This window comes from Heptranchias perlo, chromosome 24 (genome assembly GCF_035084215.1).
Source record: "Heptranchias perlo isolate sHepPer1 chromosome 24, sHepPer1.hap1, whole genome shotgun sequence".
Classification (NCBI taxonomy): Eukaryota; Metazoa; Chordata; class Chondrichthyes; order Hexanchiformes; family Hexanchidae; genus Heptranchias; species Heptranchias perlo.
In genome coordinates, this window is record NC_090348.1 from 17,591,712 (window position 1) to 17,614,978 (window position 23,267).

At 41.0% G+C, this 23,267-nt stretch overlaps 1 protein-coding gene across 1 annotated transcript in view; it reads left to right on the forward strand.

Annotated features, from left to right (window-relative positions):
- The window catches only part of lamb1a (laminin, beta 1a), a 70,593-nt gene that overhangs the window by 34,683 nt on the left and 12,643 nt on the right, over nucleotides 1-23,267 (forward strand). Inside the window, exons 22-27 of the mRNA XM_068004824.1 lie at nucleotides 1,845-2,062; nucleotides 4,790-4,886; nucleotides 18,543-18,912; nucleotides 20,695-20,879; nucleotides 21,484-21,725; nucleotides 22,096-22,299. Coding sequence (XP_067860925.1) covers nucleotides 1,845-2,062; nucleotides 4,790-4,886; nucleotides 18,543-18,912; nucleotides 20,695-20,879; nucleotides 21,484-21,725; nucleotides 22,096-22,299 — 1,316 coding nt within the window. The remainder of the gene's footprint in view (nucleotides 1-1,844; nucleotides 2,063-4,789; nucleotides 4,887-18,542; nucleotides 18,913-20,694; nucleotides 20,880-21,483; nucleotides 21,726-22,095; nucleotides 22,300-23,267) is intronic.

Below are 23,267 nucleotides of genomic sequence, written 5' to 3' on the forward strand. Positions count from 1 at the left end.
GACAATGCATGTGACATTTTAATGTTGAATATTGCATTTTGGAGTGATCTGGGTATATGCCATAAAACCCTATCAACTTGCACTTAATAGGTTCTTCAATAAACCAAAATCCCAAAGTGTTGCACAAAAAGGGGAGCAGGGACAGGAGCTAAAGGAGGATCCAAATATGTGGTTGAAGAGGTTGGTCTTGAGGAAGCTTTTGAAGAAGAGTGATTGACGCATGAAATGGATTTCTGGGTAGAATAGTGAAGGGGAAAATCCTGGAAATATTTAAAACAGTTGAGTGCTGCAATACAGCAACTTGCATTTATATAGCGTCTTTAACGTAGTAAACCGTCCCAAGGTACTTCACAGGAGTGATGTTCAAACAAAATTTGACACAAGCTTTTGGTTACCTGTTCTAAGAAGTAGGTTTTAAGGAGCATCTTACAAGAGGAGAGAGACGTAGAGGTTTAGGGAGGGAATTCCAGAGCTTAGGGCCTAGGCAGCTGAAGACACTGCTGCCAATGGTGGAGCGATTAAAATCGGGGATGCATAAGAGGCCAGAATTGGAGGAGAGCAGAGATCTGGGCTGTAGGGCTGGAGGAAGTTACAGAGATAGGGAGGGGCAAGACCATGGAGGGATTTGAAAACAAGGGTAGGAATTTTAAAATCAAGGCGTTCCTGGTCCAGGAATGCCATGTAGGTCAGTGAGCACAGGAGTGGTGTTGGCTGAACGGGATTTGGTGCGAGTTAGGATACGGGCAGTAGAGATTTAGATGAGCTCAAGTTTATGGAGGTTGGCAAATAGGAGGCTGGCCAGGTGAGCATTTTAATAGTCAAGTCTAGAGGTAACAAAGGCACGGATGAGTGTTTCAGCAGCAGATGAGCACAGGAACATAGGAATGTATAGGAGCGGGAAAACACTACAGCAGTCCATCTGGCTGGTCCCAACAATCGGGGAATGTCAGGGTCTTTTTGGATGGATGGACTAAAATAGGCGGAATGGTCTTGCTCCTTGATATTTATTTATGATCTTGTGATGGGGAGAAATATAGCACGGTAGAAAAAAAATTCCAGAGCACAGCAGTGTGATGGCTTTCGGCTCTGCAATTAATGCTGGAAAAGGTCTAAAGTACAAATTGTGCTTCATGCAAACTGTCCTAGATTTAGTACAGTAGAAGTTAGTATTAACCATGACTTCCTCTTCCAGTTTTGGCTCTTAACAGTCATGGTTCTTTGTTGTTTGCCTCTGATTGTCAGTTTAAAAGAAAGAACTTCACATCAAATGAACTATTTTGAAGTGTAGTCACTTTAGGTAAGTAAATATACAGCCAATTTGCACATAAGATCTCTCAATTGAATGACACATTAACTGTTCTTGTTTGTGGTTAAGTGAGGAATATTGGTGGTTGAGGGAGGAATGTTGGCTGGGACACTGGGAGAATGCCCTGTAATTTAACATCCATCGGAACAGAGTCTCTGTTTAATATCTTGTGGGAAAGACATACCTCACTCAACTGCACTGAATGTCAAGCCTAGATAACATTCTCAAGTCCTCGAATAGGGCATCAACCCACACACAGCTTTCTGTTGCTATGGTGAGAGCTGACACCTGGATAACAATTTAATGTTCATTTAAGTCTTAATTTTTCTGCACAAATAAGCAAGTCATACCATTGATAATTTTACTTTGAAAGTTTTCTTTAACCCAAATAATGAATATTAATGTAAGCATTTTTGTTCTGTTTTGAGTTTTTGTAATTTGTTCTGCAGAGTAATTTTGCATTTCAGAATAGTTCAGATGTATAGTTTATAATGTACAATATGAAATATGAATACATATGCTTCTGCCTTATTTTTAGAGTGTGTCTGTAATTACTTGGGGACCGTACAGGCCCAGTGCACTTCTGCTGATGAATGCCATTGCAACCAAACCAATGGTCAGTGTCCTTGTCTTCCCAATGTGATTGGTCTAATGTGTGATCGCTGTGCACCTAATACCTGGAAACTAGCAAGTGGAGCAGGCTGTGCGCCCTGCAATTGTAATGAAGTCCACTCGCGTGCCTCATCATGTAATGAGGTGAGAAAATTCCTGCAAAATTGTTTCTCAGATAGACCTGAAAACTTTTGGTTGAAATTTTGAACTATTGTTTCATGGTGGTCAATAGTAAAAATTACTGGACAAACACTTATTGCTCTTGACACTGAAGTAATTCTAATGAATAATAACATTTTTTTGTAAATGTTTTTAAGTTGGGCTTTGAAGTGCAACCTGAACATTTTGTATTTAAAGTGAGGTGTGTGTTTACTGAATAAACATAGTATCATAATCCAGTAGCCATACAATTAGAATATAGCAATAAATTTTATTAAGCACTTCCATTTTTTTTGCATGATTTTCATTCATAAAATTGTGCAGGTCGTCAATCTGATGCACTGACCTATGTGCCCAGGCTTCCATTATGAGCTCCTGTTTCTTGAAGCTTTGCACAATAGTGCTAAATTATACAGTTTTCAATTAAAAATGTCTTAGTGAGGAGGTTGGTTGAGACAGTGGGGTAACCATTGCTTAGGGATTCACATCTATGTGGTAGTTTAGTGCTTTATAGACCAGCAATCCAGAGTGAGTTCAGATCCCCTGTGGAAAGTGGTGGTGGGAGGGGGAGAATTGTGGAAACTAACCACGAAGCTGCTGGATTGTCATAGAAACCCAACTGGTTCAATAATGTCCCTCAGAGAAGGGAACCTGCCACCTATATCCGATCTGGCTTACAAGTAACTCCAGTGGTTGACTCTTAAATGCTCTCTGGCTCTAACAACATTAACAACTTACAATTATATAGCACCTTTAACATAGTAAATGCCCCAAGGCGCTTCATGGGAACGATTATCAAACAAAATTTGGCACCGATCCATATAAGGAGAAATTAGGACAGATGACCAAAAGCTTGGTCAAAGAGGTAGGTTTTAATGCACATCTTAAAGGAGTGGAGAGTGTTGGAGAGGTTTAGGAAGGGACTTCCAGAGCTTGGGGCCTCGGTAGCTGAAGGCACAGGCCGCCAGTGGTGGAGCGATGAAAATCGGGGGTGCACAAGAGGCCAGAATTGGAGGAGTGCAAAGATCTGGGAGGGTGGTGATAGAGATAGGGAGTGGCGAGGCCATGGAAATCAAGGATGAGAATTTTAAAATCGAGGTGTTCCGGACCGGGAGCCAATGTAAGTCTGCGAGCACGGGGTGATGGGTGTGCCGGACTTGGTGCGAGGTTAGGATATGGGCAGCAGAGTTTTGGATGAGCTCAAGTTTACTGAGGGTGCAAGGTGGGAGTCTGGCCAGGAGAGCATTAGAATAGTCGCGTCTAGAGGTAACAAAGGCATGGATGAGGGTTTCAGCAGCAGATGAGCGGAAACTAGCAACGTTCAAGGTGGAAGTAGGCAGTCCTAGTAGTGGAGGGGATATAGGGTCAGAAGCTCAACTCGGTCATATAGTCCACCACAGTTGCGAACAATCTGGTTCAGCCTCAGACAGTGGCCAGTGATAGTGATGGAGTGGGGAGTTTGTGGCGGGGACCGAAGACAATGGCTTTGGTCTTCCCAATATTTAGTTGGAGGAAATTTCTACTCATCCAATACTGGACGTTGGACAAGCAGTGTGACAAATCAGAGGCAGTGGAGGGGTCGAGAAAGGTGGTGGTGGTAATGTAGAGTTGGATGTCATCAGTATACATGTGAAACCTGACGTGTTCTCGGATGATGTCACCGAGGGGCAGCATGTAAATGAGAAATAGGAGGGGGCCAAGGATGGATCTTTGGGGGACTCCAAAGGTGACAGGGTGGGAAGAGAAGCCATTGCAGGTGGTTCTGCTGGATAGATAGGAATGGAACCAGGTGAGGGCAGTCCCACCCAGCTGGACGATGAAGGTAAGTCATTAGTGGAGGATGGTATGGTCAACCGTGTCAAAGGCTGCAGATAGATTGAGAAGGATAGTTTACCATAGTCACGTTACAAGCCACTCAGTTGTAAGAAGGCCCACTACCAGACTAACTAGGCATGGGCAGTAAATACATCCTTGTTAGCGTCACTTATATCCTAAGAATGAATACATAAAATTCAGCTGAGAATTATGTGACAAAAACATTTTCTGTAAGCTCCCCTGATGGGTCAGCAATTTTATCCAGTGAATATCTTGAGCCATACAGTGCAGGGGTACCAAACAAATTTGAACCCAGGTTTGTGCTGAGTTTTCTGATCTCAGCTGTGGCAGCAGTACAGGGGGAAAATCAGCCAAGGATCCCGTTTCTGGATTGTTGCCGGATGTCTCAGGAAGCGAATGTGTGTGGACACGGGGGGGTGGTGGGGGGGAGGACAGGACAGGGCTTTGCTTCCCTCTTTTTCTCTTTCCTCTTCACCCCTTCCCTGCACTATAATCATGTGGTCTGCCTACACTCACTGTCAAGGCTTAGACATGTATAACACCCACTAGAGTAAGATACTAGAGGGAAACCATGTCTGGCCTTCAGGGATAAGGAATTCTGTCTGAAGTAAGTTTGGGAATCTTGTCTAATGGGCATGAATCCATTGCATGAAAGCTGGTGATAATTTTGATACTAACTGACATAAAATATTAATTCAATGAGAGACCACAGTAGTGGAACTGAAAAAAAGCACTTTACTCAGCTTGAAGATTAGATATATTTTGTAGTTTGCAGTTGGTTTTTGGTCAGTTTACCTTTTGTTTTCCTCAATTGCAAATTGGTAAAAGTACTGAATGTTAAAAGAATATAATGTAAGCTGTTGTATTTTTTTCCAGTTCACAGGACAATGTCAATGCATGGCTGGATTTGGAGGCCAAACTTGCAGTGACTGTCAGGAATTCTTCTGGGGAGATCCTGATGTGGAATGTCTGAGTAAGTAACTACGCACAAAATATTGGAGTTTACCTCATGTTGCTGATGATGATAAAATCTCCAGGCTTATGTTGGTTCAGGAAATACTAGTAACTTATTTCTGTAGTGTAAAAACCCTGCTCTATCTGTTGCCTTATGGGATTAATTGCAAGACACATTGGACAATGTTCAAATGTAGACTAAATTTGGTTGATAATTGGCTACCTTAGTTTATTTTATTTTTTAAAAACCACAAGAGATGCATGTAATTGAGACGCATGTGACTGTTTTCTCAAGGCACAACTGTGTTTACATTAAACACTCCGGTAGGCTATATGGTTTTTGAAACTCTACCTTCAAGAAATCAAAGAGCTTTTGTTTCTTTGTGCTGCACTGTTTTTACTCTGCTCTGGTCTTGTTTGAAGTTTCCACATCTAATATGATCAAGGAAAAAATTAAGTGCAGAGTACCTTTTGATGTTCCAAAGTAGTTTTACTTGAAGAGTAGTGGCAACATAATGTATATCTAACTTTGACATTTTATTGGAAAATTGACACAAAATGCTTATTATCTAGACTAGATCGCACTGTGCACAACACTAGTATAATTGCTAGTAATATAATCTGGATGTCTATGGATTTAGGAGATGATACCAAAGTAACTATCCAAAGAAAAACAGTATTATGGTTGCCAAAAATGTTTTTTGTTATATAGTAGGAGAAATGATGTGCTAGTAAGTCACAACAAATACAGAAAAATATAGAATGCAGAATTCTCGAGACAGTCTGTTCAGAAAATGCCTGGACAAACAGAAAGCTGACCTCTCAAAGCCCCTGGGATCTCCTCGCAGACTCCAGTTTGAAAACCTTTGCCTTCAGTACTGAACTCTGTGTAGTACTCAGCACTACAGAACTGTTAACAGTTTAATTGCATTTGTCATGTAAGTAGCTTAAATTTATAGGAGTTTAAGTGATTTCCTCTTCCGATATTGGGAACTATACATTTTTATACCTAACTGACTCATAACTGTAGCTTCCTAATTTACACTTCAGTCATGCTTTTTTAATCATGGTGAAACCATACACCTATCAATAACTATAACAAATGGGAATCATGTCCCACCTTTGACCCAGGTGCCTGACCCCGCTGGAGTTTGAGGTCAGGCAATTTTCATAATACAGGCAGGCACCTGTTTGGGATGGGGGAGCAGCAAAACTGTTGAGCAGATTTGAAATTGGCCGTCTTTTTAAGAGGGTTGATTCCACAATGGCCACAACTTGAGTCTTGGTGTTCCAGCCCATGAATCCCTCATGACAGTCTTGTGGGCTCCACTTTTGCCATACAAAGGTAATGTACGCTTGTATTTTGCCACTGTATAGTACATTGGATTGATCAGGAGGCAGAGCTAGTGGGAATTCTGGTGGATGACTTCCTGGCAATGTCACCTCCTTTTCATATGTCGGCTGTAAGGAGGCAGACAGAGGAAATCTCCGCAGCCATATCTTTAGGCTCGGTGTTACCAGGTTCTCCCCCATTTCATTCTCCCGCCTATTCTTGCCCACTCGATTTATAGAATTAACAGCGCAGAAACAGACCATTCGATCCAACTGGTCTGTGCCAGTGTTTAGGCTCCACATAAGCTAGATATTCGGGCTGGAGTTGAATTTATTCTGTTCTATCATGAAACACTAGATTAGCCAGTCAGTAGATATGCAGCGCAGATCTAAAATCTATTTAAAAAGCAATAAGCTACAGTACAATATTTTTACACAGGATTAATAGCCAAAAGGAAATATATATAAAGAGGGCTTTTGTAAATGATCAGCCAGCATGTTATCAGAATCATCCTTGCATGGGATATGGATTTATTTCAATAGCTTAAATCATTGGACTGATTTTTCTATTTCAAAATTGGCATGCTAGCTTTTTTGGTTACTGTAATCAGCTGTCAATAAGGTTATGACTGGAGAAGGTTTCATATCTGTTCCTGTAAATGGGCTTCGTCCTTTAGGACTGAAAGCTATGCCTTTTTGATAATCTGCCCTAGCAGATGTGTGTAAACCATATGATTAACAATTACACTATTTATCTGTGCACAAGATTAACTGCGGGCTTGTGCTATGATATAACTTTCACCAAATTTGTGGCATATCGAACAGAGAATTTTTTTTAACAGATAAAGCAAACACACAATTTCTTTATAATTGCATAGAAAAAAGCAGCAAGTAATTGGCAGATGCTAATGAGCACAAATTTAAATGTAATTAATGATTAGTGTCCTTTAGGGGTTATTTATCCTTTTCAATCTGTGATTTGTTCACAACATTTCTCCAGCCTTTCGTGTGCTCCTAATAATCACTAGGTAAAATTTTATTCGTACAACTGAACCTGCCCAAACAACTTTCGTACCTGCCACCGCTGTATTCCATTTTGAGGGTGCAAGGATTTACATTGTACTAAATCAGTCAATAAGTAGCATGTAGAAGAACAATTTATTGGAGGAGCAGTTTGTGATTTTGTTTTTAATAGTGCAGCTTCAAAATCTCCCATTTTGCTGCACCCCCCCTCCCAAACCTTGCCCAACCTGTAGTCAAGTACAGGAGCATGTTGAGTTTGTCTCTCTGGAAAGTCAGTCTGCAGACCAAGAGGAGTGCTTAGTGATGGCACCAAGGGGATGTACTTGGAAGATGGTAAGCCCAATGTAAGGAGAAAATACCTTTTTAAATGCATTCACTCCTTCCTTCTGACTTCCTAAAAGGTATTTCCTTGTTTAAGCTCCATTGCTGAGAGCGCGAACAAGTGAACTGCTGCCAGGACGTTATGTAATCGGCTGTTCGGAGATTTACCATCTGAGGAATTTACAAAGTAAAACCATGCCCTCCCACCCCATGGCACAGCATATTAGAACACCAACGTTACAATATTAAATTATCTGCATAGCTCGCAATAATCTCACTGAACAGATTTGGTATTTTGCTCCTCTTTCCCTACGTTTTATTTTTCTTTCCTCTGAAAGATAAGATATTGCCCTAAATAGAACATAAGGCAAGCTGTGAAATAGAATTTTTTAGTTCTATATCTGAAGTTGACTATATAACTTTTAGGATGGAATGGAGTGATCTTATTTTCTGAGGTGGACAGTTAGAGCTAAGCCAGTTCCTGAAAGGCCCCTCAGCTCTTTAGTTCCATGCCATCTCATGTTTTTTGTATGCATGTGTACAATCCAGTTAACACTGATTTATAAGGTGTGAGTGATGAACATTTTCATTCCAAAGTGGCTGTTTATTTGGGAGTGAAAATTGTGTCAAATGTTATGCAATCCAGTATCTGTTAGCTGAATATCCCATTTGCACACTAGAACTGTGAATTGTGCAGTATCTGAAAGCAGATTGTTAAAATGTGTAACAGGAAATGGATAGATGTGTCCCATCTGCAAGGGTGTATTGGGGTCGAGTAATGGAACAAATTACACTAAATGTGTTCTTGCCAAACTTGAAATCCACTGAGTGGGCTGCACAATTTAACACGGAATACTTCAGCTTGATAAACACCAACCAGCATTCCTACTGCTAATCACTGTCTTGCAATCCTCTGCTGGAAAGTATGCATGTGAAAACAGTGGGCTCTGTGGTAATGCCCACCACAGTTAATTGGGCGTTAAGTGATCAGCGTCCAGACTGACCCATGAACAATGAATGGCTAGAGAGCTAATTGCACATATGGAATTATACTCCAACTAGAGCTAGATGCCTTCAGGAAAGGAAGGGAGAAATTAAGGTCCAGATTACCAATATGACTGCAGCACATGAAGATTTCCTGTTTACAATTCACATTCCTTTTTCCAAGTAGGTGAATATCAATCCTGGTTGTCTCAATATTTGTATCCTCTTCACTGCCAATAGATTATGTCTGTGCATTCTGTGGTGCACTGCAAAATCTTATCACTCCTCCCTTGTCTTTTTAATGGTATTAATGACAAACATGCAGTAGCTTTCTGAGTAGCACATTATTTTATTCAATACAAACAAAAGCCAGTAATGTTTGGACAAGTTAATTGTGCAAAAGGTTCTGTCAGTACATTGCGAGTTTTTTGTGTTTCTTTTTTAAAACAACGTAAGCTGCTGACTTGAAAGTGGGCTTAAAATGAGTTAGTTACAGAACTACAAAAATGCACAACATTAATCTCTTTTTAAACTTTTGATATGGCTTTAAAATCAACCATATGCTTCAGTCCAGACAGCTGCATGGATCAGAGTTCTTGGGGGTTTCCTGTTGAAATTTGCAAAGATGAAATTGAGTCAAGACATTATACAGCGAGTTAACACTTGTCGTTATGTTTCCCTCATCTGTCTGCCCCTTCAGTCTCTACAAGTGAGTCAGTTTCATGCTAATGAAGGCAGAGCTTACATGTACTCATTAACAAAAGTGAAATTGCTTTCTAATTACTATAGGAGGGGCTTTATGCCTGCTTAGCACTTTTGGGCAAACTCTACCTCCATTAGTATGGCAATGACTCTCAACCTGTAACAGAGAGAGACACAGACAGAATAGTGCTTTAGCACTATTTAATGGCCACGTGCAAATGTTGACTACAGTATCTGGCCACATGAACTTATTGAGCCGAGTGACATTTGGGCAGAGGAAATTAACCACTCTGGGGACAAAGGAGGTTTATGGGCCAAAATGCCATTTCATTATCAGGCCCACTGGAGCAATGCCTCATTTGAGCAGTTGTAAACAATTTTACAACACCAAGTTATAGTCCAGCAATTTTATTTTAAATTCACAAGCTTTCGGAGGCTACCTCCTTCCTCAGGTGAACGATGTGGAAAAATCGTTCACCTCGTTCCACATCGTTCACCTGAGGAAGGAGGTAGCCTCCGAAAGCTTGTGAATTTAAAATAAAATTGCTGGACTATAACTTGGTGTTGTAAAATTGTTTACAATTGTCAACCCCAGTCCATCACCGGCATCTCCACATCATTTGAGCAGGGAATGGGGAATTCAGGTTGAGTCTGTTGCCAGTTTATACTGGAACAGGATCTACAACTTCCTGGGGAGGATCTGGTTTGTGCCAATACTGATTTGGAATTTGCAGTAGCAAGGAATGGCAGTTAACTTTTGAGACCAATCCAACTTCCTTTACTTGCTATGAACAAGGAAGGTTTAAGACACAGTAGCATTATAACATCATGCAAAATTATTTAAACAATCAATAGCTACATTTAATTTTGATTAAAGTACTCCACATACTATTTCACTAATGGATCTGTTTCAGTACTACCAAGAATGACCATATAAAGTAGCAACTCAGTCTAAACCATCCTTGAAAATCCAGCAGCTTTTTCACTTAAATGTAGAGTTTAATTTGTGAATGAGCAAATTACCCTTTTTTATGCTATATTATTGATTTTTAAAATGTAAAACTGAAAATGTTTTTCATTTGTGGCTTGGAACTGGAACTGTCATGCAGAGAATAAAAACAGTGTGGTACTTTTTTGAAATATTTTTAAGGGATATATTTTAGACTGTCCCAAGGGGGATGATTTGAGGAATAAGATAACTTGAATTTGATGTTTCTAGAAAATTGTAACTGTACAGTAAAATTTCTATGCACTTCGTGCATTTGGGGTCAGAGATCAGAATATGTAATTATGTATGTATGGTCATGCAAAATTTGATTATAAGAACTTTTTAACAGAAACTTGAGCATTTTTAGACAGTATATAATTGTTTTAAGAAACTGAATACTCTCCCAAACCATCCCCACCCACCTGGTGCATAGAATGTCACTGAATACCATTACAGATGGTAGAGATTATTCTGTGGTCAAACACACAACATCTGGCTTTCAACCTACCCTGAAGTTGCACTGCAGGCATGTCAAAATATTGAAAAGAAACAATCCTGAGTGGCTCGGGTGGGGGTTCTTAAACAACTTTGATTATTTAACTTCTGTCAATTAGTTGTGTTCATTAAACTAGCAAAATTAATTTTCTGTAAATTTTTAATTGATCTCAACCATATTTTGAAAGTATTGGACTTATTTTTTAAACACTCTGTTTAAATTCGGCTATGTTCCTTTTCCTATTTCCTCAACACCCAGTATTATAACATTTGTCGAGATGATGTGCGTGTTACCTACTTCCAAGCACTTGTATCGGAGTCAGTCACTGTGTGTTGCTGAAGCGGTATTAATTGCTGTCTTTTTTTCCTTTCCCAAAGGGCAGGTGTTTTGCCTACACATGTCGCTGCTTGAAATTGAGTGGGCACTTCACCCCACCCCTGTATGTAGTTGGCTACATGCCTTACCCTACTTCCACTTGTTGGGCAGGCACCTCTCTTCTAGCAACTTACCATGAGTAATTGTAAGCTTTATCACACGTCTTAGTTCTAGTGCAGTGACTTTGTGGAGATGCATTCAACTGTTAGCAGCAATTAGTGTACTAAGTGATTTCAGAATTGCAACTTCCATACCCATATGACATGAGCACTTCAAATGGCCCACTGTGTGACGTGGGAGCTTTTGTAAAGTTCATTAAATTCATAGCATATCACACAGATGTGATATCCTGCCGAGACCTTTGATCTATTGCACTTTGAGGGTCTGCTCGATGAGACAAAATACCACAGCATGATGGTAATGATCTGCGTAAACTTGGTACAACTATGTGAACTTCTCCTCCTCCATGACTGTAAATTTCTTCCTTTGTTCATCTGTCGATTCCCATTGTTAAACAGCAGTTGAGGTCAGTAATTTCCTGTTCTGTAACATCCTCTCCCACTCATTTGGAGATTGACTTATCACCCGGGGGTCAAACTGGAGTAGAAGGTCCTTATTAAATTACTATACTTCTTTCTCTCTCAATCCCACCATCACCTCAGATGTGTGATCAAATTACCAAAGTGGTCAAATGTACTGTTGAGGAGAAAAAGTAATTAAGATCAAGTTTCTAGAGGATTACACTGGATGTATAAATGGTTGTAACTTTCAACAAGGAGATTAACATTTTAATTTGAGTTCTGTTTGTGCTTTAGATATTACTGAAATAATTAGCATACATACCAACTCCTTTCCTTAGAAAATCTGTTCACCCTGTCTGGTTTTTCTCCATACTCTATCATACTAATTAAAATGAAAAGTACAATAAAATATATTAACATATCGTTTGTGATTAATTCCTCCCATGGCTGATTTGCTTTTATTGCCCCTTTTCTAACTTCTCCATTGAAGAAAACTTGTTACTTTTTTGAAGAAAACAAATACTGACCCAATTAGGGGAGAGAATTTTTGAAACTTTCTTTTGTTTAATAATTTATGTGCATTGTATGATAATTCCCATCCTGCGTTGTAGTAATTGTTGGCTTGGGGCTTGTCAGTTAGTTTTGCCCCATTGTCAATAGGCATTTCGTGGTTTTGCTTCCAAATTTTGCCCTGTATGGAAAGTTTTTGAATGAAAGTTTAATTGTCTCACCAACTACTTGCCAATGTTTTTTTACTCTGTGTCCTGTTAGCGCGCACCGATACTTTGTTTTCTCTTTCACCTCTTCGCTACCAGAAATTTTGGGAATTTTTTTTTTCAAGCATGTCAAATGCAGATGCGCAACAATTAGTTGTAATTTTCAGAGATAATGATGCATTTACTTCAAATACAATTTAATACTCAGCATATTTTTATTGTAGTGTGTAAAGTCAAGTACGTGGTTGAATTGGTTGCAAATACTTGCAGTTTTGCTGTGCGCTTAAATGTTTTTCGGGAAGGGTAGAAACACAAATGTTTGAAGTGCACTGATTGTAGGATTATCGACAAAGGTGTTGCTTAGTTGGTCTTGAGAGAAAAAAGGTTATCAAACCTAATTAGTGGTCACCTTGCACATGTTTAGTCTTCAGTGGATAAAAGGGAAAAACATATCAACATTCAGAGATGGGGAAAATGATCATACAGTCCATTATTGTTGCAAATAACTTGTGTTCTACAGCTTTTACTTCCAATTATTGGGAGTTTAAAACTAAATATTGCATTTTGTAAAGTGTTTTATTGTATTAATGTTGAAGCATTTCATTCTAACTCTGTGGTTTATGGAGTTCCAAGTGAAAAAGACTGGCATTTTTATGGTGCCTCATTGTGTCTTAAATGTATCAAAAGCAATTCACATAAAATGAATTATTTTGAAGTGCAGGTGCAGCTATGTAGGTCAGTGCAACAACTATTTGTGCACAGCAACATCCCACAGACAGCAATAAGATGAATGTTATTCTGGTTTCTCCTCCTTTAAGACCCTCCTTTTAATACCTACCTCTGACCAAGCTTTTGGTCACCTGACCTAATATCTCCTTATGTGGCTCGGTGTCAAATTTTGTTTGATAACGCTCCTGTGAAGCGCCTTGGGATGTTTTACTAGAAGTGGCATTCTTACTCGGACTACATGATGACTGGTGTGGGAATAATGTCACCCTGGTGTAATGGAGGGGAGATCTTCTGAGATTGTTGAGGAACATTATCTGGCCAAGAGTAGAGGGAACTTTACTATGCATCTAAGCATGCTATAGCTGACCTTGGAGTATTCGATGCTATCAGTGAAATGGAAGATACTCTATTCCCTAGCATCAACATCCCTTGCCTTGAGCACATAATTCAGAGTTAATATTTAAAAAATAAATGCACTATAGATACAAGATGATTGGAAGTTTTCTTGAGCATTGACTTTAATTAAAGTAATAGATTTTAGTGTTCCATTCTAGTGTTTAAAGAGCAGGTAGTGCGAAACTGAGGTTTCTGTTATTGAGCTGGTTCATGAACACATGCAACAATTTTAGCCACAATGGTGTGCTGTCATTAATGTGTTGGAGCCTCCAAATTCTAATGAGAAAAAAAAAATCTATAATCTAGCAGAGAACCAAACTAAAATTTGGGGTAGCAACAATGAGATTTTACCCCTAAATTACAGCAAAGTGTTTTTGGGTGCTGGTTTGGGACCAGTAGCTAGAATTTGGGTTCCGGTCAAGCAGAAACAGAATGGTATTGCTTGGCCCCTGCCAGGCTGAAAATCTAACTGTCCTGCCCAGAACAGGGTTTTACACATCTGCAGAGCTCTGTTCCAGCAGTTAGAAACGTAAATGTGTTGAGAGTGGGGAGGGGAGAATCCCTGCTCTTTCAGCATTTAAATTAAGGCCAGGTAGGTTTGAAAATTGGCCAAGAAGTCACATGGACCCAGGGAGCCCTTTGTAGATCAGATTTGACACCACATTGGATTGACCCTCCCTGCATTTCCAGGGAATCTTGTTTTGCTCTCGAGTCAGAGCAGGCATTGACTCTGGATTTACACTACAAATTTTGTGTTGCTTCAAAGGAGTGTAAATGCACCCTAAATGTGCAACTTCTTTCCCATTATCCTATCAGTTTTTGCTATCCTGACACTTAAATGGAAATTATGCAATGTAAAATTTGTAGTCCTGTAATAATTTAACTTTATTATAAACTCCATTGATTACAGTGATAAGTATAATTGGATGTATCCCATCATTGTTGATGTATGATGTTCCTAAACCTTCTTCCCTGGCAGGAAACCACTGTAAATTAGCTTTTATGGTTCATGAATCTGTTATTGCTGGGAGAGGCAGAAAGGGGAGATGTTTTGGGAGTATCGTCAATTTGGTATATCCATGGAATTTCATTTTAAAGCGTTAGTTTTTTCTTGTAGGTTGATTTGATACTCACGATTCACCAAAGTAATGTCAGACCCTCCAGGATCTCTTGTTATAATAATTATACCTGTGACTGCTTTTACCATTGTTCCCTTCATTAATGTTTTACTGACAGCTAAACCTGCCATTGCAGTTTTCTAAATCAGTACTATGGGAATGAATTTAAATCAAGTACCCATAGCATACATTTGTGGAGAGGAGAAACAGGAAACATGAGTTGGCAGCTGCTTAATTCTTTACGCCAGTTGTACAAAGATAAGTTAACACTATCCTATCTAGTAGGTGGAAAACCAAAACTGCTTTTAACAAAAATGTATTAGTGTGAATACAGATTTCTATGAACATGTAGGGGAGCTGTCAAGAAGTTGCTCACATAAGTTGGATGATGTGCCATGTTCTAATGTCAATATATTCTGCTACGGTGGTGGTATCTAATTGTTAAGTAAACACTGGGTGAGGTCAGAGGTTAATTGTTTACTGAGCGAACTGTGCAAGTTGAGGTCAATCAGAATTTAATTGCTGTTTAGAGGTTAGAATTTCCACTGTGCTGCTCCTGGCATGGACCAGGAGTATATATTGCAACATTGGGTGCTCTAGCCATGATTTTCTCTCTATAAATGAAAGCAAAATCATGGGCTGGGAGTGCACATTTTGCTGATGCACTGGAAGCAGTGCAGTGGAATTTTTACCCCGGTTGCAAGTTGAAACCCATGATGTGGTATCTTCTTCGTGTGATTTTTAAGTCAAAGGCTACTGTCATTTTTAATCAGACACGTTAAATTTAACCAGGAGTCTGTATAACAAACCAGTGCTGCATCTTTCCCCAGCCGAAGCATGGAGACAATAATCAGTTGGCTTTACAGTTGACATGTAGTCCAGTCCTTTCATGGGCTCTGTTTAAAATTAGAGTCTGAATTAAACGCCAGGAAGTAGCGTACTACCAGTTTAAACTGGCTGCTAATCAAGATTAAAGTTTAGTTAAAATAGGAAAACAAAACACCTGCTGTATTTTGGATGTGGGATGTAAACATGTAAAATTTGGGGGATTGTAATCCTGGTCCTACAGAAGTTATTTCCAATTTAGCAAAATTAACGTAAATGGATTATCATTAATATATTTAATATATTTCTATTTCTTGTACAACATAATTCGTTCATGTTGGTAAATTAATGACAAATTACCAGGAATACAGTATTTTTAAATCCTGCTTTTGAAACTTCATCAATTGCCAATTGACTTTTTTGATTTCATTTCCCAAGTGTTATAGATCCAATATCTTGATTATAAGTGCTTTGGCCTGGTATTTGTCCCCTGCATAAAATTGCATTGACTTTTTTATTCTACTTCCTTGCTTTTGTCCCAGTGCCACTCATCAGGCAGTCTTGTGCTCTCCCATATTGCTACTACTGCTGACATGCCTGCACGGTGTAAACTGCGCTGACTCTCATGGTATAAATGATTGCATTACTGTTTAGTGCTAGTGTGCTGCCTCCTTGGAATACACCAATAAGTGAAGAGCACTGAAACTTGACTCATCCAGTGCCTTTGGGTCTGCCAATTTCAAACAAGCTCAACAGTGTAGAGAGTAATAGCTGTTCTGACTCCTGGGGCCTGATTTTAGCAGGCCTGCGGGTTTCCGGCGGGTTGGGTTTCGGGTGCGTGGTCTCCGCGCCCGGTGAAAATAGTGGGTTGCCCGCGCGATCGTAGCAGGCAATCCACTAATTGGAATCACTTACCTGCTCCTCCGGGGTCCACGCTGCTGGTCTGCGCGTCGGGCGGGCTGCGCATGCGCAGTACGATCTGTCAGCTGGAGGCTCTCTAGTTAAAGGGGCAGTCCTCCACTGACCTGCTGCAACCAATGGAACAAATTACAGCATGGAGCAGCCCAGGGGGAAGGCTGCTCCCAGTTTAATGATGCCTCACCCCAGGTATCATCAGATGGGGTGAGGAGGAGGGGGGGGGACAGAGATCTTCCACCCGGCGGGCGGGAGGAAGCGGCCTGCCTCTGCCACCAAGAAGGCCTGGCTCGAGGTGGCAGAGGGGGTCACCTGCGCCACCAACATATCGCCCACCTGCATACAGTGCAGGAGGCGCTGCAATGACCGCAGTAGGTCAGCCACAGTGAGAACACGTAGTCTTTCCCCTACACTCCGTCTGCCACAACACTGCCCCCACCCCACATCTCCTTCGGCACCGCCAACACTACTCTGTCACATCACCCCTCATACCCACTCAAACCCCATCCTCATCTTACCTGCACCTACTCACCTCGCCAGTACTCACCCCGCCACTAACATGCAACCCAATCCTCATACAATCTCATGGCTCTATCCCATACTCACCCTCTCGTGCATCTCCCTCACGGCCAGCCTCACTCAACCTGCCACCACCTGTGCTGCAGCCACAGGGCATGCATCACATGTGTGCAGTAGGCAGCGTAAGGCAAACGTGTCGTGAGCATGAAGGGGATGCACAAGGGTGTCTGAGGGTTTGCCATGGGTGTTACCTATATTGAATTTCAGAGCAACAAACATCACACATTATATTGGCACCACCACTGCCTTGTCTCCGTGAATACTGTCTGTTGTGTGCAATAATGCCCGCTCCTGGGTATCACTATGAGGACCCACCACTGATGCCACCCATTGTGTTACTGCAGAGTAGGTGCAGGTGTATTTGCAGGGCTCTTCCACGCAGACGACTGAGAGACATCGGCGGTGTACCCGGCTGCACCCTGGAAGGATGCGGAGGAGAAGTTGTGGAGGGCAGTGATGACTTTGGCAGCGACAGGTAAGCAGATGGTGCTGGGGCCAGCCAGGAGCAGCTCGGCATGAAAGAGCCTGCAGATCTCCACGACTACATGTCGAGTGAATCTGCGCCTCCGTGTGCACTGCTGCTCGGAGAGGTCCGGGGAGCTGCGCCTCGGTCTGTGGACCCTGTGGCGAGGGTAGTGCCCTCTGCGACGCGTCTCTCTCTGCGGTAGCCCTCCCTCCTGCTGTACAGGTGGATGTGTCACAGCACTCTGTTGTGGAGCTCCACGTGTCAGAGGTGGACGGCGTGGATGGCGAGGCTGGTGATGCTGTTCGCCCTCCGAGGGGGTCATGACTGCAGCTACGGCGGCCCCCATCCGCAATATGTACAAATGAGGGGGTCCGCAAGGTAGGCACATGTCTCCGGACCCCGGGGTGAGTGTGCAGGTTGGTGACTTTGACCGTCCGGAGGGGGGTCGTGGAGGCCACACTTTGTCCCAAGTGACAGAGTGGCCTCCTGCAATGGGTGAGGGTCCCCCCCCCCACACATGTCAAATGGACCTTTGCAGCTGCCACAGGCTGACGGCTGCAACACGTCCAGTTCAACTCGGACTGTTTCCCCCAGTGTGTGAAACAGTCCCATGTTTCCCCAAAATCACACACAGTCCCTTAATCAGGTCAGTTAATGACCTGAACAAGCAAAATAAATAACCTCAAGTGGCATCCCGCTGGCTTTAATTGCCTGCGGGATTCCCACCAGCGGGGGCCACGCACGCACCCCCGCACGTCATCGGGGAACCCGGAAGTGGGCGGGATCGTGGCGCGATCCGGTCACGTGCCTGGATATCGGGATTTTCGGGGGCCCCCCGCTGGAACCCCACAGGAAACCCGACTGTAAAATCGAGCCCCTGGTCTTACCTAACAGTAATGAGGGAGACTATCAGGCTATTTATATCAGGAGAGTGAGGCCAATTTTCACAATGCAGGTGTGTCAGTAGTAGCAGTTTGGGCCAGAAGACTGGCTAAACAACGGGACTGGGCAAGGAGCAGAAATCCTGATGTACTAATGTTTAATTCTATCACATGTTTAGGCTAGTCCCTTTAACTTTGCTGTATGGGGACTCCACTGTAGATCTGGGTAGTTTTCATCGAGTTAATTTGCTTACTCTTTTTGGTTTTCCTTTTATATAATCACATCAGAATTTTCTTTTGTTTTTCAGAATGTGATTGTAATGAACTTGGCATTGAGACACAGCAGTGCAACCGAACAACTGGCCACTGCATCTGTCGGGAAGGGATTGCAGGTGAACATTGTGATAAATGCGCGCGAGGGTATTCTGGTACATACCCTCATTGTGAACCTTGCCATGCATGCTTCAGTCTCTGGGATAAAGAAATTGAAGAGCTGACTAAACAAAGCAAACAACTTGTAGCACAGGCCAATGCAGCCAAAGCCAGTGGAATTGTTGGTCCGTACCAAGAAACTGTTAATGCTGTGCAGGAAAAAATTAATGACATACGAACTCTACTTGCTGAAAATCCTGCTACTGAACCACTTGACAGTATTGGGGACCTTTTGGAAGAAGCCAAGTAAGTAAGCTAGGGGTATGCTAATTTCTTCTCTCTCCCTTCTATGTACACAAACTTTAGTACTTTGTGCTCCTAACACTGAGCTGGTTACACTTAGTGTCAGGTTTGCCATTTGGATGGGAAACTGGCTAGAGACCGAGGAGTTCCTTGGCACTGGGGATGATCCACTACCTGAATGCTGTTCTCACATGTGACTTTGTAGTTGGTCCATATTGCCAAATTTGCCCTGCAGTAGAAAGGAGGGGACAAGTTCGGCACCAAAGAAACCGACTGATATGGAACTGAAACTGGGTACAAGACAACAAAATTGTTTGTCCTTATTTCAGTTTGTTTCTATAATGCTATTCATGATATAGTGGCAGATCCACTCTATATTGTTTTCTTCCATTTTGGTTTAGTCTTAAAAACAGCCATATTATATGCCAAGAATTTGTATGAGTTTTTTTTCTGACTAAATCATGCTGCTGAATTATTGCCTACCACTGCATACTCCCTTATTTAAAGGGTAAAAGGACTAAAGGCTTTTTGGAATGACTTGGATACAACCAAACCATGTCTATCAAGCCAAAAAACTTTTTAAAAATTTGGCAACAAAATCTTAGTTGGTGTTTAGCCATCTGCACTAAAATTAATCTCATTACATTGGCCTTTATCTATGTGTGATTCACCAGGAAAAGTTGGAGCTTGTTCTACTCGTGCTATAACAGGTCAATATGGAGTATGAAACAATCTACAAGGCAGCTGTATGAAGTAATTTTCATGCTTTTTATAAACATTTTTGGCTTGATTTGAAACTGAAGCTCTTATGTTTGGCGTGTTCCAGGATTTCTCAATATTAAGTCACACAACTTCAGCTTAGTTTTCTGTATTATTTCTGCAATTATATGAAAATGAAGATTGAAGGAAGAATATTAGATTCTCTCCCATTGGGTGTCGTTTTTCTCGTTATTTATATATAGTTCAACTTCCACCCACACAGATTCCACCCACTTGCTCCTTCATTCTATCTGTGCCCAGAGTACATGCAGGTTATTATTGGTCCATTGTATCGGTTTGTGCTCTGCTGCCACTTTGTCAAAAAGAACAAGGGTCCTAGCATGACCTGGGAAATGCCATGCACCATACACTGAAAGAAGTGGTTTTGCCTATTTTGAAGGCCTAATTATTTGTAATTGTAACCTGAACTATATCAAAGATATACAATATAACATTACTTATTGTCTGGTATGGAAATGGTTTCACTCAAGGAAAAAAAAGACATCCTCCACATTCAACTGGATCAACCAATTAGTCCTTTTAGGGGATAGCGGTTTGCATATAGATGTTATAATGCTCTGCTTTTGTACATTATTGCTTGTGGAAGAAGAATTGGTTACATCGGAGAGTTGCCATCTTTCATAGGGTGCAGAAAAGAGTCAAAAGACTGAAGTCCAAATATCATGTTTTGGGAAATCTGACCTACTGAGAGGTGTTGCTCAGTCTCTACCATTAGTATCGTCAACTTAACTTAGCTGTATGCGGAGAATGGAATGGTTTATCTTTTGGGTGAGGGGAGGAAAGGGATGCTTTTTATGGTTTATATTTGTGTACCTGGTAATTATCAAAATGACACATCTGATTTCACTAAATATTAATTTCATTTACATATTGCTTCTAATGGCTTATGGCAATACTACCCAATTTCAAGGATTTTTGACAACTTCATCTTTGATGTTTTTGTAGCTTTCCTAAATGTCATAAATATAAAGTCATTGTGTTAAGATTTAAAACTCTTGATTTTAGGAAGAAAGTCACAGATCTTGCAGAAAAGGTGAATTTGATCGAATCAGATCTTGCAGCAACAGAAGACCGAAATAATGTGACTGACACAGAGCTAAATGTCCTTCAGAGTGACGCTGAGAGTTTAAAAGCTGTTGTGAGTGAGCTAGCAGAACGGTTGGAGTACATTAAGAACTCTGATGTCCATGGTGAGTATTTGTCTATATTTATTGGAAATTGAAATAGTGTTACACCAATATCTGCAAGCTTGTTAGATATCTACAAACATATCAGAAATTAGTTATCTTTATGCTACAGATCTGTGATTGATTTTGAATGGTGAAGGGTGTCATTTAGAAATGAACCTACTCACAATACTCCCAAAGAACTTTTGGATACTTCAGATTACTTCAAAATGTAGTGAGAATGTATTTGAAATCTGTTTCTCTGGATGTTTAAATCGTTTGTTGGATTTTAATTGCAATTTCAAATGTGGCTCCTGTTTCTAGTTGCATTCTCTAAATAGGACTCCAGTGAGTATTGTGTAATGTTTTGGTGTAACAATCATAACTTGTTAAAGTACTTCCGCATCAAGCCAATGCCACGTGTTAAATTTCTGTATTGTTCTGCTCTCGGCACCTGTGTAAAAAGAATAAAGTGTTTATTTTGCGCAACCTACATGGTTATGATTACTATCGTAAAGGATAGATAATCACTGAATCAAATTTTCTATTGGCCTCCAGAATCCAGTACTCTCACTTGAATGTAATGCATGATTTGATGTTTTCAAACCTCTCCAATACTCTGTTGCAGGAGCCTTGGACACTGTCCAGAAATACTTCAAACAGTCTCTTGAGGCTGAAGCAAAAGTTAATGCTTCCACTACTGATCCTGATAATGTACTGCTGGAATCTTCGACCATTCGACAAAAGGTGGATGATATGATTTCACGGAGTCAGGATCATTTTGAGGAACAGCGAAAGGAACATTCACAAAGTCTGGAAGAACTGGCTGAGAAATTGCAAAGTCTAGAGATCTCACCGTTAAGTGAAAAGGTACACTTTCACCAATATTTTCTGGGTTAATTTTAACATTACAAAAGCACTGTAAGAATTCTGATCAATTTTAAGCAGCCATTTCTAGTGGTGCAGTAGAAAAATGTATAGTCGGTTCAGAGCAAGTTAAATTTGTCAAACAAAAAATTGCTGATTTCTGTTAATGATTGATCCCAGAATGGTTGCATTCCATCTAAACTATGTGCTCTGACCTTTTAATGCATTAGGTGTGAGACTGATCTATTTGCTGCCTATCCTAATTTAAAAAAATAATGTGCCCAGAGCACTCCAAGCATTCTTGACGGAACAAGAATCAGCTTTGCAGGAGCTAAATTGTTTAAACGACACTAATCACCATGTGTTTGTCCAGATTTGTGGAAGCCCTGCAGGGGTGCCATGTGCCGAAGCACAGTGTGGAGGCCCAAGCTGTCGAGCTGATGACGGGACTAGAAAGTGTGGAGGGATTGACTGTGATGGACTTGTAACTTTAGCCCATAATGCATGGCAGAATTCCATGGATTTTGACACTCAGATCCTAAATGCTTTGGCAGAAGTGGATCAGCTTTCTAAAATGGTATGTTTTCCATTCAGAAGCTTTGGTTTCCTCCAACAATGTGAGGTTTGTTAAGCAATTTGTAGCTTTGTTTGAGTACTGGGAGTAAAAATCACTAAGTGATTAAAGTGTCAACAAAGATGCAAATTCCCACTTCAGGAACATGAACCAACACTTTCTGACAGCACTCAATGCCACAGCAGTGATCAAGGGACCAGCCAGTTATACAACATTAGTCAGCTCTGAAACAGAACGTGCAGATATTTCACTAAGGCCGCCAACACCATTCCAAAAAAGGCTAGAGTAGGTCACAGATGAGTTAGGACAAACATTTTGCTTGTGTGCTCCATGCAATGACAGTTTTCCATTTCAGTTGTCAGTACTACTTTGATATAATTTCTATGTGATAGTTCTTCATTTTGTCAACTATGTTTAATCTGCTTTTGTTATGATTATCTGGGTTTCTTAAGTTTAATTTGTGTACATGGGTACCATCATCATACCCTTCAATTTTACTATGATAGCAAACTCATAATATAAACAATTTTTTTTAGGAATCACTATTTCTACAACAGGTAAGAAATTTAGTACAGTCTCCATCACTTATACCGCCCGTGGTTATTGTGGCCAGCTGATTATACCGGGCAACTAAGGACATTTGCCAATCCCATAGATGTCAACGGCAAAAGCACTGCATATACCATATTAAACACTCTGAACAGCGGAGACTGCCCGAAGTAGCCAATCAGCTATTCGCACCTTGAGGTGCGATTACCATGGCTTTTTTTTTTATTCGTTCATGGGATGTGGGCATCGCTGGCGAGGCCGGTATTTATTGCCCATCCCTAATTGCCCTTGAGAAGGTGGTGGTGAGCTGCCGCCTTGAACCTCTGCAGTCCGTGTGGTAACGGTTCTCCCACAGTGCTGTTAGGAAGGGAGTTCCAGGATTTTGACCCAGCGACGATGAAGGAACGGTGATATATTTCCAA